Source organism: Scyliorhinus torazame, chromosome 15 (genome assembly GCF_047496885.1).
Source record: "Scyliorhinus torazame isolate Kashiwa2021f chromosome 15, sScyTor2.1, whole genome shotgun sequence".
NCBI classification, from domain to species: Eukaryota; Metazoa; Chordata; class Chondrichthyes; order Carcharhiniformes; family Scyliorhinidae; genus Scyliorhinus; species Scyliorhinus torazame.
This window is the reverse complement of record NC_092721.1, coordinates 128,429,287-128,444,263: the sequence shown is the minus strand read 5'-3', so window position 1 is coordinate 128,444,263 and position 14,977 is coordinate 128,429,287. Positions and strand designations below refer to the sequence as shown.

The window sequence follows — 14,977 nt, the reverse complement described above, 5'->3', positions numbered from 1 at the left end:
AAATGCTGAGCTTCCAAACCAAAACATAGTAGTACTTTTATTATTTAAAGATATAGAAATGTTTCCTGATTAAGGATCAACGGGAGGCTCAGATTGCATTACTGGGATAATGGTGGGAGGTCTTCACAGTGAGAGACAATGACATCAATCTCTGAGGTCACATTTGAACCACTCTAATACCTTTCTGGGACTTGAGAGATTCAAAGTCTAAGACTGTAAACAGTTGTGCTGTAAACTGTCCATTTACTTCAAAGACGAAAGAGAGTTGGTGTCAAGAGTAGCAAACCAGCATTTCTACCTGGATGCAAAGCTAATGTGTTTCACGATGCCATGGGGAAAAATGCAGAGGGACCTATTTGTGAGATCAGGTAACAAGCTTCCCTACAAATCAATTAATATCACATAGAGACAGTAGTTTTTGTGTGGTCAGAAAAGGTTGCTTGGTTTTGTAAATGATCACAAGCTGATGCAGGAGGCAAAAGATCTCCAGTCGAAGAGACACAACCAGCATCCATTGAAGGATTCAGAGAGATTCGTCCTGGTGTGGCCATTGGAACAGGTTTTACTGCCGGTAGTGGATTTAGGAAACTCTCCAAAAATATGGGAAGCGCCTAGAGGCAGTCAATAGAAGTAGCTACTCAACAAAATAGGGAAATGCAAGCCCATTAGAAGTTAGGATTCTTTGCTAAAAGAACTGTAATTCTGTGGAGAGTGCAACATGTGATAAATATCAGAGAGGAAAATTGTTTTCTGTAGTTTGAAGTTGAAGTTGCCAACAAAAATAATATTTAGTGTTTTAGTAATTTGTTGCAATAAAATCTTGTGTCATCCTTTTCAGTTATTAACTGAGGAAAAATTTACTTTTAAACGGGCATCGTAACAAACGTTATCCAAATTTTAAGTAAAATGCATGAAGTTCAGCGAAAGCAAACTCAAGTTTTGATTACAAGATCTTTTTTGGTATTTTTTATGCCCATCAAGGTGAAGGGTATTAATTGCTCATGAAAAAAACTTTGGCCGGGATTCTCTGATCCTGAGGCTAAGTGTTGACGCCGTCGTAAACACCGTAGCATTTCCCAACGGCGTCAACATGGCCTCAGGATAAGCAATTCTAGCCCCAACAGGGGGCCAGCATGGCACTGGAGCAACCCACGCTGCTCCAGCTGCCGATCCCGGCATCAACTGGGTGTCGCAGGGTCCCACATGCGAAGTGGCACCGGCACTAACGCGCACATGTGCAGTGGCTCTCTTCTCTGCGCCGGCCCCGACACAACATGCGTAGGGCTACAGGGGCCAGCGCGGAAGAAAGGAGGCCCCCAGCCCGAGAGGCCGGCACGCCAATCAGTACGGGCCAGGCCACAGCGGAGCCCTCTCCCCCCCCCCCGGGATTGGACCCCCTCCGACCGGCGCCACGCCGGCGCCGATTCTACGCTCTGCAGAAAATAGCGTCCCGGCGTCAGGACAGCGTGGCGCGATTCACGCCGGTCACGGCGATTCTCCGGCCCCATCTAGGCTGAGAGAATCCCGCCCTTTATACTTTGGTTACCCAAGGTTGAATTTAATGGGTGGGGGTGGGGGGCTTAATGCTCATCCCTCAAAAAGGAAAGTGCCACTCCAACTCATTCTCAACAAGGCCACCCCAGTGTAAGAAAGCACAGCCAGAAGCATGAACAGGTGAGAGTGGGACCTCCGCCCCTCAATGGACTCTAATTCTGTGGAGAATGCAATGCATGATAAGTTTAAAGAGGAACGTTCAATCAGATTGGCCAGCAGCTCTAGCAGTCCCAAAAGTGCAACAACTCAGTAGTGGCCGCTGATGAAACTGCAAGCAGGCCCAGGATGAAGTGGGTAAGTGCAGTAAGTCAGGGTACTGGTCAGGGAGGGATGCGGGAGTTGGGGTGAGGGACGGTGGATGGAGGTGGGGGGGGGGGGGTTAGGATAAACAAAGGGTTGTAGTGCACTCAATCTGCATAGGGCACCCCTCTCATACATACACCCTTCCTGCCTTTTAAGCAGTTTCTTTTTATAAAAAGGCAACTCACTCCCACCTGCCATCCCATGCCAACCATTTTGTGACATGAGCAGCGTACTATTCAAGCCAATTGCTTGGTAACAAGCTCAACTATCCTTTAATTATTTAGTCATAAATGGTGAGCAGGCTGCCACTTTTCATGCCCGCCTGCCGATCATTTAATCAGGGCCAGGTTCAGGGTGCAAAGGAAGGCAGTTGACTAGCCACCAGTCATATTTTACAAATGCCCCAGCCAAAATCACACCCAGCAGGGTGCCATAACGTCTATCCTCCAACCCCCCCCCCCGATTCAGTGTCATCCAGCCAGGGTTAGATACAACATGATAAGATGCCGAACAAAATTCAGTCCCAATAATACAGAACAGAGAAGTAATCAAGTCAGAGAGAATACAGTAAGTTTCAAGGGAGTAAGACAAAACTGGATGACTTCTATTTTAATGCTGGGAGTATTACAGATAAAAGGATGAGTTAAGGGTGAGGGTGGACACATGGAATTGTGATATAGTAGCCATCACCGAGATGTGGTTGAGGGAGGCACAGGATTGGGGGCTCAACATCCCAGGATATAGAATCTTCAGGTGAGACAGAGGAGGGGGTAAAAGAGGAGGAGGCACTGCATTATTAGTTAAGGAGTCAGCTACTGCAGTCAGGAGAGCTGATATCTTGGAGGGGCATCGAATGAAACTTTGGGGTAGAGTTTAGGAATAATAAAGGAACAGCCACATTGCTGGGTGTTTATTATAGATCCCCAGATAGTCAGCGGGAAATTGAGGAGCAAATATGTACGCAATTCACGGAGGTGTGTAAAAATAATAATAGGGTAATGATATTGGTGATTTTAACTTTCCCAACATTAATTGGGATAGTCAGAGTGTTAAGTGCTTAGATGGAGTGGAGTTCTTAAAATGTATGCAGGAAATCTTTTTCGCTCAATATGTGGAGGGTTCAACAAAGGACGGTGCAGTGCTGGACCTAATTCTGGGGAATGAAGCCAGACCGGTGTTGATGTGCTGGTGGGGGAGCATATTCATGATAGCGACCACAACATGCTACAATGTAAGTTTGTTAAGGACAAAGAAATAGACAAGCTGCAAATGTTGGTTTGGGGGAGAGCAGATTTTCGTAAAATATGGCAGGATCTGGCCAAGATAGCCTGGAAAGAGTTACATGTGGGGAAATCTACAGAAAAGCAGTGGGGGTGAGGCATTCGAAAAGGAAATGGGGAGGGTGCAGGCCCAACAGGTTCCCTCTAGGGTGATGGGAAGAAGTAACAAGCCCAGAGAACCATGGATGATAGAGATATTCACGATTCGATGAGAAGGAAAAGAGTGGATTTTAGTAAGTACGAGGGGAACAAATAATCGGTGACATTAGTGGGGCACAGAAAGTACATGATGGAGCTTAAGATGCAATTAGGAGAGCAAAGAGGGGATATGAGAAAGCTCTGGCTGGTAAAAGTAGGGAAAATCCCAAGATATTCTATAAGTATATCAATGGATTACCAGGGAAAGAGTAGGGTGCATTAGGGACCAAGGAGGAAATTTATGGGTGGAGCCAGAGGACATTGGTATGCTGCTGAACGAATACGTCACATCGGTCTTCACCCAAGAGAATGAGGAGGTAGATATGGAACTCAGGGAGACTGTGAGGTTCTTGAACAAATAGACATAGGGAGTGACAAGGTATTGGAGGTGTTGACGAGCTTAAAAGTGACAATCTCTAGGTCCAGATTAATTGTGTCCCAGGATGCTGTGGAAGGTGAGGGAGGAGATTGCAGGAGCTCTGACCCAATTCCTCTCTGACCACAGGGAAGGTGCCAGAGGGCAGGAGAACAGCTAATGTGGCCCCACTATTTAAGAAAGGTTGTCGAGATAAGCCAGGGAACAATAGACCAGTGAGTCTCACGCAGTGGTAGGGAAACTGTTGGAGAAAATTCGAAGGGAATCCATCTCCACTTGGAGAGGCAAGATTTGATCAGGGATAGTCAGAATGGCTTTGCCAGAGGGAAATACTACCTAGCAAATTTGATTTAATTTTTTGAGCATGTGACCAGGTGTGTAGATGAGGGTAGTGCAGATGGTGTAGTTTACATAGATGTCAGCAAAGCCTTTGACAAGGCCCCACATGGGAGACTTATTAAAGAGGCAAATGCACATGGGATACAGTGTAAATTGATAAGGTGGATTCAAAATTGTCTTAGCTGTAGGAGATAGAGGGTGAAGACAGGAGGCTGATTTAGTGACTGGAAGTCAGTGTCCAGTCACAGGGATTTGTGCTGGGTCCCCTTTTATTCATCATTTATATAAATTACATAGTTGACTATGTGGGGGTTAGGATCAGCAGGTTTGCGGATGGCACAAGATTGGGCAGGTGGTTAACAGTGAGGTTGAGTGTCTTGGGTTACAGGAATATATAGACGGGATAGTCAAAAAGGCTTAAAATTGGCAGATGGAGTTTAACCCTGAAATGTGTGAGCTTATACACTTCGGAAGGAGTAATTTGACAAGGAAGAATTCAATGACTGGCTCTAAACTGCGAAGTTCCGAGCAAAAAAGGGACCTTGGCATGTTTGTCCATAGATCTCTGAAGGCAGAAGGGCAGGTTAATAGGATGGTGAAAAAGGCATATGAAACACTTGCCTTTATCAATCGAGGCATAGATTACAAAAGCAGGGAGGTCATGTTGGAGTTGTATAGAACTTTGGTGAGGCTACAGCTGGGGTACTCTGTGCAATTCTGATTATAGGAAGGACGTAATTGCACTGGAGTGGGTGCAGAGACGATTCACCAAGATGTTGCCTGGGATGTAACATTTAAGTTATGAAGCGAGGTTGGATAGGCTTGGGTTGGTTTTGCTGGAGCAGAGAAGACCGAGGGGTGACCTGAACGAGGTGTTCAAGATTATGAGGGGCATGGACAGGATGGATAGGGAGAAGCTGTTCCCCTTAATTGAAGGGTCAGTTACGAGGGGGCACAAGTTCTGGTGAGGGGCTGGAGGTTTAGAGGGGATTTGAGGGAAAACCTTTTTACCCAGAGGGTGGTGACTGTTTGGAATGCAATGCCTGGGAGGGTGGTAGAGGTGGATTGTTTCACGTCCTTTAAAAAGTACCTGGATAAGTACTTGGCACGTCACAACGTTCAAGGCTATGGGCCAAGTGCTGGCAAATGGGATTAGATAGGCAGGCCAAGTGTGTTTTATGTGTCGGTGCAGACTTGATGAGCTGAAGGGTCTCTTCTGCACTGTATTTTCTGTGATTCTGTGAATGCATTTTAGACACACTTAATATGACAGTGTGTCGACATGGCATTTCTCCATTTCCCACACCAGTCATCCTCTAGCCTTCAAAGTATGATCACGTTAGGAGTGTATTTTCATTCTGAGCCCAATTATTTTCATGCAAATGAAAACATACAGTTATCCCATCTGTCCTACTTGAAATCAGGTCCCATTGATGAAAAAGGCCAATAGTCTAATCTATACCATCTAGACTCGAAATCATCCTTTCTAGATTTGATTGTACTTTTAAAGTGATTCACCTTGTATCTATCCACATCTTTCTGCAGTTTGACAGTTATTGTTGTTTGTTCATTTCTCTTCCTCAACTTATCAAACCACATCAATAAAAAATCTTCAAAAACGTACGTCTTGCTCCTGTGAAAATCAACATACAATTTAGATTGAAAGAAATCTTCAGTAACAAAAACTAAAGTGTATAATAATGTAGAAGAGGTAGTAAGAACTTATAGAAAGTTAAACAAAATAAGATTCACATTAGGACAGCTGACTTACATGAACTTACTTATTTGTTAAAAAGCAATTCATGGAATTTGTTTTACAAAATTTTAGTTCTCTAAATTTAAGATTAAATTGTGTGCAGCAAACACTGCTGTCACTATATTTACTTTACTAAACAAATAACAAGTATATTTAACACAACATATGTTCTGTCTAATCGCTTCATGAAGAAAACCCAGACTTCAGTAAGATCAAATTTATCTTCCCATTTTTTACAGCACAGTGGAACCTATTTGCAACAAAATCATGTTATATCAGGTTAATATATCACCGATGCACACAAAACTACAAACACAGCATTTTTGTAGATGGAAACTGGCTGAATTGTACAAATTCATAAAATCGTGCAATCCCGAGATCCCTCAGCAGCAAAACTCAGCAACAGGCATACTCCTGATATTCATCCAATAACCCCTAAAATTAAGTATCTGGGTCACTGTCCGAAGTGGATATGATACTCCCAACAACATATCTCCCAACCCGAGAGATTTTTCAGAATGCTTCACATTGTATTCTGCTGGGCAAATAGAGAGCCAAGGAGGAAACAAATATGGACATTCAGTCGATACATCTTTAAGGGAGCTGATAACGTTGCTCAAGGTCAAAAATGGCATCCTTTTCAACTGTTCAATTACATTATCCTAGGAGATAGAGGGGGCCGGTAACATGGAAACACAATTGAAAAAGGGTCTTTCGCAGATGCTGACTGGAAACAGAGGAATCTTGATCAGAAATTATATCCGAACTCTGTAAAGCAGTACAGTCAAGTACCAAACCAACATTAAGAATGACAGGGCAAGGTATTAGAAAGCACTCAGAACGTATGAACTGTCAACATCAGTATCTTCTGAAAAGAAGAATTCAGAAAGAAACTGTTATAAATAACTATAAGCAATGTATGACTAGATGCACCATATGAAATTGCGCTGTAAGAAACTAGATATGTAAATTGCAACAATTGGTCTTTGATTCAATTATTGCAAGTTAATTGCAAGTTAAAACACTGAAAAAAAGTTTAATCATATTGGATTTTGTTGTGATGAAGCTGTATAGTAATGCCATGTTTAAAGCGAACATTGGCCAAGGTTACTGGCTAACAGTGCGAATAAATCAAATTTCCTTTCCAATGTCGGAATCAGAACCACAGAGTGGTTACAGTTCAGTAGAATCCCATTAGACCTGTTGTATCCATGCCAGATCTCTGCAGGGGAACACTCGCCCCACCTTGCACCATAGCCTTACAAATGTGTTTCCTGGATTTTTGCTGGTGATCTAGGAATCACATTCTGTAATTCCACCTGTTTATCATTATGGTTACTAGTTTATTATGAAACAATTCAAAATCCATTTTTCTTCAATGGGATTCCAGGATTTTCACCAATATTCATGCTGGGCAATGGTGTTTGTATATGTGGGGAATGGTTTCAATTCCAATGTGATGCTATTGTGCTTAGAGAGGGCTACGGAATGAAGAGTAAATAAACCAGCAATGGTTGCTGAGAAACCAGTGTCCTGTAGGTAGAGAAGCTTTGAAGTGTAGTTTAGCTAATTTGATTGCAGTTGGAGACAGGTAGTGAGAGAGAAGACAGCTCTTACAGCTCTGCTAGAAGCAATTGGTTTTAGAAGGCTAAAGGGGGAACATCCTTTTCATCTTGCTAAAAGAAAAGCCATACAATGAAGTAATGGCTAAGAAAATAGGTGCCAGAAACCTCAAGTCCAGCTAGTTAAGGAAACTAGAGAAATGAAGAGAGGTTTCCAAGAAGTCTGGAGTTAACGGAACAGAGGAAACTGGGAACCAGAACAAATTACTCACATAGGTATGACATAGAATCACGGTAGCACAGTGGTTAGCATTGTTGCTTCACAGCGCCATTCGACCCATCAAGTCTGCACCAGCCCTCTGAAGGAGCACCCTATCTAGGCTCACTCACCCACTCCCCCCTCCCCATAACCCATAGCCCCACCTAACCTACATATCCTTGGACATTATGTGGCAACTTAGCATGGCCAACCCACTTAACTTGCACATCGTTGGACTGTGAGAGGAAACCACTAAGCCCAGGGGAAATCCACACAGTCATGGGGATTAAAGTGCCAACTCCACAGTCACTCAAGTCCAGAAATGAAACGGTGCCCTAGCACTGTGAGGCAGCAGTGGTAACCACTATACCACCCCTAGTCCTGTGACTCTGTTCTCCAAGTTTTATTTCAAAAAAGTAAAAGCTCCAATCTTTGAATCAGTGTTCCATTCTGGGATGTCCAGTTATAATACTAACTAAGATCATAACAAGGTTCATCAGCAATGGCTCAAATAAGTTGCATTAGTTTCTGGCAGGCACGATTAAATAGTGCACATCAAAACTGGGATTTCATCCAGAGGGAGAAAATTTAATTTTGCATCTCAATCGATTTCCAGCATTGCCATCTGCACATCAATCTTCGCAACAGCTTAATAAACCTCATGACATGGACTGCCTGACCTAACTGTCAAATATGGTGAGAGGCTTTTTGTAGTGAAACCAAATTCAAGATCATGAAAAAGCAAATCTGTACATCCATGTGAATGTCAAAAATTGAGTATTTGAAAATGTGGCAAACACATTTTTGTAATTTAAGTCAACTATATTCACTCACCTAAAGGAGATCCAGTCCTCATTTAGCATATTTTGTAAACCTTTTGTAAAGTCCTCATATAATGACCACATACTTTCGTACTGTTCCAGATTCTCACGAAGGTGCTCTGCCAACTCAAATTCAGGTTCCTCTACTTTGAAATGGTGACAATCTTCACTGAAATAATCACATATAACAAGCTGTTTAAGAATATGTATTTATCCAGCTATCCCAGTACGTATACTGGCTAAATGCCACCAAATGGTACATTACTGAACCATGCAGACCAGGATGATTCCAAATTTGATTCCTGGTTGGTGGCAAACTATCTGATCTCAGGCAATTTTACAGGAGAATGGAAAGGGAAGGGAAACAGAAGTCAGGGTTTGTTGTCTAGCCAGTTTACAATAACCTGTGCTGTAAGGAGAGAATAGCATTGGGTTATGATCCCAATGTCAAAGAGTCTAATAAATTATCTGTACAGGTTTATCGATAAAGCATTGACAGTTGTGTAAACAATTGCATTGCCATCTCCCACTGAAACATACCTTAGTGTGAATCACAGAATTCAGTGAGGAGCAGAATCACAGACTTCAGGGTGGAAGAGAATCACACAATTCAGGGGATGAGCAGAAAAAGTGCAAAAAAAGCATAACAATTGTAGAACCCTTTAAATTGCATTCACTGTTTACATCAACGGTAGAATTTTAAGGATGGAGAGAACTTGGTGCCTACCACTGGATCTCAGAAGCCCACTGCCATTTAACACTCACTTGAGCCTTGATTAGTACTGGGTGGGACATCTGTTGGCCTTTGGAAGGAAGCCCCATCCATGAGAGCTGTCAGCCAAGCTGATTGGCCGACAACTCTCCAGCCCATCCAGTGCTGCAGTGGCCAGAAGAGGTAACGCAGTGCTCTGCCTGGGACTAAGTCCCAGGACCTTTCTCAAGGTTAGTTGGATTTGATTTGTCACATGTACTGAGATACAGTGAAAAGTATTGTTTTGCGTACAGTCCAGACAGATCGTTCCACATATGAGAAAACATAGGACACACAGAAATACACAATGTAAATACAAAGACACAGTCATCGGGTGAAGCGTACGGAGTGTAGTACTACTTAGTAGAGAAGTTGTGTTAAGAGATCAGTTCGGTCCATAAGAGGGTCATTCAGGAGTCTGGTAACAGTGGGTAAGAAGCCATTTTTGAATCAGTTAGTGCGTGTTCTGAGACATTTGTATCTCCTGCTCGATGGAAGTGGTTGAAAGAGAGAATAACCCGGGTGGGAAGGGACTTTGATTATGCTGCCCGCTTTCCCAAAGCAACGTGAGGTGTAGACAGAGTTAATCAATGGGAGGCCGTTTATGGGCACGGTAGTACAGCGATAGGCACTGTTGCTTCACATCGCCAGGGACCCGGGTTCGATTCTTGGCTTGGGTCACTGTCTATACGGAGTCAGCATGTTCTCTCCATGTCTGCGTGGGTTTCCTCCGGCTGCTCCGGTTTCCTCCCAAAAGTCTCGAAAGACGTGCTTGTTAGGTGAGTTAGACATTCTGAATTCTCCCTCTGTGTACCCGAACAGGCGCTGTAGTGTGGCGACTAGGGGCTTTTCACAGTAACTTCATTGCAGCGTTAATGTAAGCCTACTGTTGACACTAATAAAAAGTATTATTATTATTTGCATAATACGGACATGTTGAATTTCCTTAGTTTCCTGAGGAAGTATAGGTGCTGTTGTGTTTTCTTGGTCGTAGCGTCGACATGGGTGGACCAGGCCAGATTGTTGGTGATCTGCTCACCTAGGAATTTGAAGCTATCAACCATATCCACTTCGACACCATTGCTGCAGACAGGGGTGTATCCGATACTTCGCTTCCTGAAGTCAATGACCCGCTCAGTTTTGCTGACGTTGAGGGAGAGATTGTTGTTATTACACCACTCCACTAGGTTCTCTATCACACTCTTGCACTCTGACTCATCGTTGTTCCAGATCCGACCCACTAGTCATGACATCAGCAAACTTGTAGATGGAGTTGGAGCCACATTTTGCCACACAGCCATGTGTATGTAAAGGGAGTATAGTTGGGGTCAAAGCACGCAGCCTTGGGGGACCCCGGGATTGAGGAATATTGTGGAGGAGGTGTTGTTGTTTATCCTTACTGATTGTGATCTATGGTTCAGGAAGTCGAGGATCCAGTTGTAGAGGGAAGTCCTGGGTTTTGGAATTTTGAGATAAACCTGGCTGGGATTATGGTGGTGAAGGCGGAGTTGTAGTCAATGAATAAGAGTCTGATATAGGAATCCTTGTTGTCGAGATGGTCCGTGGATGGGAGTAGGGCCATGGAGATGGCGTCTGCTGTGGACCGGTTGTGGCGGTATGCAAATTGCAATGGATCAAGGCATTCTGGGAATATGGAGTTGATGCGTCTCATGATCAACCTCTCGAAGCACTTCATAATGATAGATGTTGGCAGTTGTTGAGGCACGTTGACTGGTTCCTCTTTGGCACCGGTATGATGGTGGTCTTCTTGAAGCAGGTGGGAACCGCGGAATGGAGTACAAAGAGGTTGAAGATGTTCGCGAACACACCCGTCAGTTGGCCCGCGTAGGATCTGAGTGCACGACAGGACCCGTTGCTTTCCGAGGGTTCACTTTCAAGAAGGCCGATCAGACTTCAGAAGCTGTGACGGTAGGTATGGCTGTGTCCAAAGCTGCTGGGACAGTTGTCAACGGTTTGATAGTTTCCTGGTCGAAACAAGCATAGAATGCATTGAGTTCATCGGGGAGGGGTGCGCTACTGCCAGAGATTCTACTCGGCTTTGCTTTGGAGTCCTATATGCCATTTAAGCCTTGTCACAACTGAGAAGATTCCATCAACACCTCCTCCACGATAGTCCTCAATAACTGATGAGAGGGGCTGGTTTAGCACAGTGGGCTAAACAGCTGGCTTGTAATGCAAAACGCGGGTTCAATTCCCGTACCGGCCTCCCTGAACAGGCGCCGGAATGTGGCAACTAGGGGCTTTTCACAGTAACTTCATTGAAGCCGACTTGTGACAATAAGCGATTATTATTATGTCGTTAGTCTGTGACTCTAGCTTCGTCTGATATTGTCTCTTGGCTCCCTGATGGCTTTGCGAGGTCATACCTAGATTTCTTGTCCAGGTCAGGGTCACCTGAATTAGACGCCTCAGACCTTTCCCTCAGTTGGGAGAGAATCTCCCAAATAAACCATGGTTTACAGTTGGAGAACGTTCGTAATACCTTCTTTGGCATGCAATCTTCTACACACTTGCTGATGAAGTCTGTGATGGTGGTTTAGGTTTGCCGCTGAGTTCTCCAATATGGACCAGTCCACTGACTCCAAGCAGTCACGTAGGTGCTCTTCTGTTGCCTCAGACTAGCATTGCACGACCCTCTTAACCGGATTCTCCCGCTTGTATGCCAGGAGAAGGAACACTGTCATGTGGTCCGATTTTCTGAAGTGCGGTCAGGGATGGGTCGGTAAGTCCCCTTGATGTTTGTGTAACAGTGGTCAAGGACGTTGGTGCCCCTGGTGGGACAGAAGATGTGTTGCAGTCTTGAGGTTGGCCTATTTGAAGTCCCCGGCCATGATGATCAAGGCCTCCGGGTATTCTACTTCACTGTTATTTATAGTGGTGTACAATTCATCAAGTGCCTTCTTTACTTCTGCCTGGGGTGGAATGTAGACCGCCATGATAATGGCAGAAGTGAACTCCTGTGGAAGGTAGTATGGGCGGCACTTCACAGTCAGGTATTCCAGGTCCGGGAGCAGTCGTTCACCATGGTCGCTCGACCCAAGCACCGGGAGTTGATGCGGAGGCAAACACTTTGTTTTGCCCGATGACACCGTGCGGTCCATCCGGTGTATTGAGAAGCCGTCAAGTTGCATGGTACAGTCTGGTGAGGTAACAGTGAGCTATGTCTCTGTGAAACATAGCACACAACAGTCTCTTATCTCTCAGAGGGAAGTATGTCAAGTGTTAAGCTTGTCCAGCTTGTTTTCGATTGCTTAGACATTTGCCCGGAGTATGCTGGGCAGAGGAGACTTGAAACTTGTTGTTTTAGTCTCACATGCAGACCGCCGTGTTTCCCTCGCTTTCTCGTTCGGCAGCTGCTTCTGAATGGCTCCGGAATCCAATGGGAGAAGTCTAACCTTATGGAAGGTAAATGGTTGCATCTGGCGGGGTATTGGTTGCGATTTTGGGGTTGTGTCTGGTGGGGTCCCGGGCACTGATGGCGATTTCGGGATCGGCGGGGGGGGAGGGGAATGTTTGCGGTCCGGTTGGACCCCGGGGTTCCGCTAGGACAGGAATACCTTTCAGCACATTCGGGTCCTCGTGTCGGGTCTCTGCCGTTTTTGGAGTCTTTAGTCCAGGTTTAGGTCGCAGGCAGGGTCTTCCTGGATCAGGTTGGGTCGCATCATGTGTTTGGTTCCAGTGTTGGTGGTCTGGTTGAGCGCTCCTGGAATTGGGCCTTGGAGTAGGCCTGGTCAGGCCTCCACGTGCCTTGGAGTAGGCCTGGTCAGGCCTCCACGTGCATTCTCCTCCTTTCCTCCATCTGCCGGTAAGTCGGTGCGCTGGGTGGGTCTTACCAAGTCGGGCCAGGTCTCGAGGTTGAGACTCGGATCGGGTGCTCTGGAAGCTGGATCGAGCACTCTGGGGGCTGGCACGATTACCATGCCAGGTCAGCCACTCCGAGAGCCAGGCAGGGTCCTACGCCAAGTTGGGTGAGACTTTCAGGTCGGGCCTCATCCGCTTCCAGGTCAAGGCCAGGGTCGGGCCATGTGGCACACCCACAGACCTCGGAGGATCTTTAGTCTTGCAAGGGAACACAGGTCCCGGGGTCCCTGGGGGCGAAAGGTAAGGGACGTCCGGGGGGAGTGGGAGGGGGTGTTGATCATGGCATTGGGGGTAGGCCGAGGAGGGAAGGAAGGCCCGAGCTCTGAGGCATCGGATGGAGGTGCCCCAAACCTGAAGGGGACTTCAAATTGAGTCCCCCTCCCGTGCTGAGATGCAGAAAAGTTTATTTCTCTATTATTCATCTTACTTGCACCCGTTCCTGCCAGCCCAACTGGGCGGAAAAGGGGGTTAAATGGCCACTTAAGGACCTTAATAGATGAAAGGGCAGGTTTCCCACCCAAGGCCCTGCCCACCCAAATGTGAAATTGAATCTAGGTCGGGGCGGGTGGCACCACTGGGGGAATCGCGTCCATGCAATTTTACACTGCCCCTCCGCCTCAGAACTTGCCTTGGGGCAGTGTAAATATCTTTTTTATTCATTTAGTGTACCCAATTAATTTTTTCCAATTAAGGGGCAATTTAGCGTGGCCAATCCACCTACCCTGCACATCTTTGGGTTGTGGGGCGAAACCCACGCAAACACGGGGAGAATGTGCAAACTCCACACAGACAGTGACCCAGAGCTGGGATCGAACCTGGGACCTCGGTGCCGTGAGGCAGCAATGCTAACCACTGTGCCACCGTGCTGTCCGGGACAGTGTAACATTCTGCCCCAAGAATACCCAAACATTTTCTCTATGGATGACTTGACCCAAATATATACATAGATTGTGAGCTGTTCTTGATAATTCCTCAAATATGCACTACCAAAAACATACATCAACTTCTTTCTGGTTGCCTCCAGTTCATCAAACTCAGTTCTCTTCTCCTTTATGCATTCCACACATTTGTTGAGAATTTCCCCATTTCCACTGTCAACAATATCATCACTGGGCTTCAGCTGATTCCAGCGAGCTTCAAATTTCTCCAGCTTTTGGATGTACATACTTATACGAGACTCAACATTTGCTTTCATAATTTCAACCTGAAGAGATAAACACAATAAAACCAGTAAATCACAGCAAAAATTACACACCAATTCTAATATTGTTCTTGCTTAAAGTTTATGAAGTTGTTGAATGACATCCACACATACACATTTTATTGGTTTGCTGTGAGTAAAACAGTACTATGTTTTGAGATTATTAGGGCTAATCACTATTTTGTCCATTCATAAACTTGCGTTGTACCTAAGAAAACAGATCATAAAATTAAGAACATTATAGGACAGACCCAATTATCTTTTCCTGCCGTTGTTTACATATATTTGTACTAATTGTGGTTCATAATTTAATCCTTAGATTTCTCATTCATATGCTAAAATATTTTTTTCAACATCACAAATCGATTGGCTGCAAGTACCATCCCAGTTAAAGTAATGAGAATTAAGATCAGTAGAGTATTGTTGATGTACTTACGCCACTGATCGTTCTATCACTGGCAGAAATTTTGGTGATGTGCAACAGAGAACAGCAACACAAATAATTAGTAAACAAATTACATTACTGAAATTAATGTCAGCAGCAACAAAAAAACTACTAACAAAATAAAAACAGAAATTGCTAGAAACACACAATGCTAGACAGCATGCGAAAAGGAAAGACAAGTCAAACACTCCTTCCCAGTGCAACAGCAATTTATTTGTATTTCTTTAACTTTAGTATAACGCATTTGTTG

At 44.8% G+C, this 14,977-nt stretch overlaps 1 protein-coding gene across 3 annotated transcripts in view; it reads right to left on the bottom strand.

The window, feature by feature from the left end:
- Nucleotides 1-14,977, bottom strand: part of dync2h1 (dynein cytoplasmic 2 heavy chain 1) — an 866,357-nt gene that overhangs the window by 732,511 nt on the left and 118,869 nt on the right. For all 3 annotated transcript variants that reach the window (XM_072476728.1, XM_072476730.1, XM_072476729.1), the window contains exons 23-25: nt 14,080-14,285; nt 8,462-8,617; nt 5,569-5,683 (exon numbers count right to left, since the gene is read on the bottom strand). In XM_072476728.1, coding sequence (XP_072332829.1) covers nt 5,569-5,683; nt 8,462-8,617; nt 14,080-14,285 — 477 coding nt within the window. The remainder of the gene's footprint in view (nt 1-5,568; nt 5,684-8,461; nt 8,618-14,079; nt 14,286-14,977) is intronic.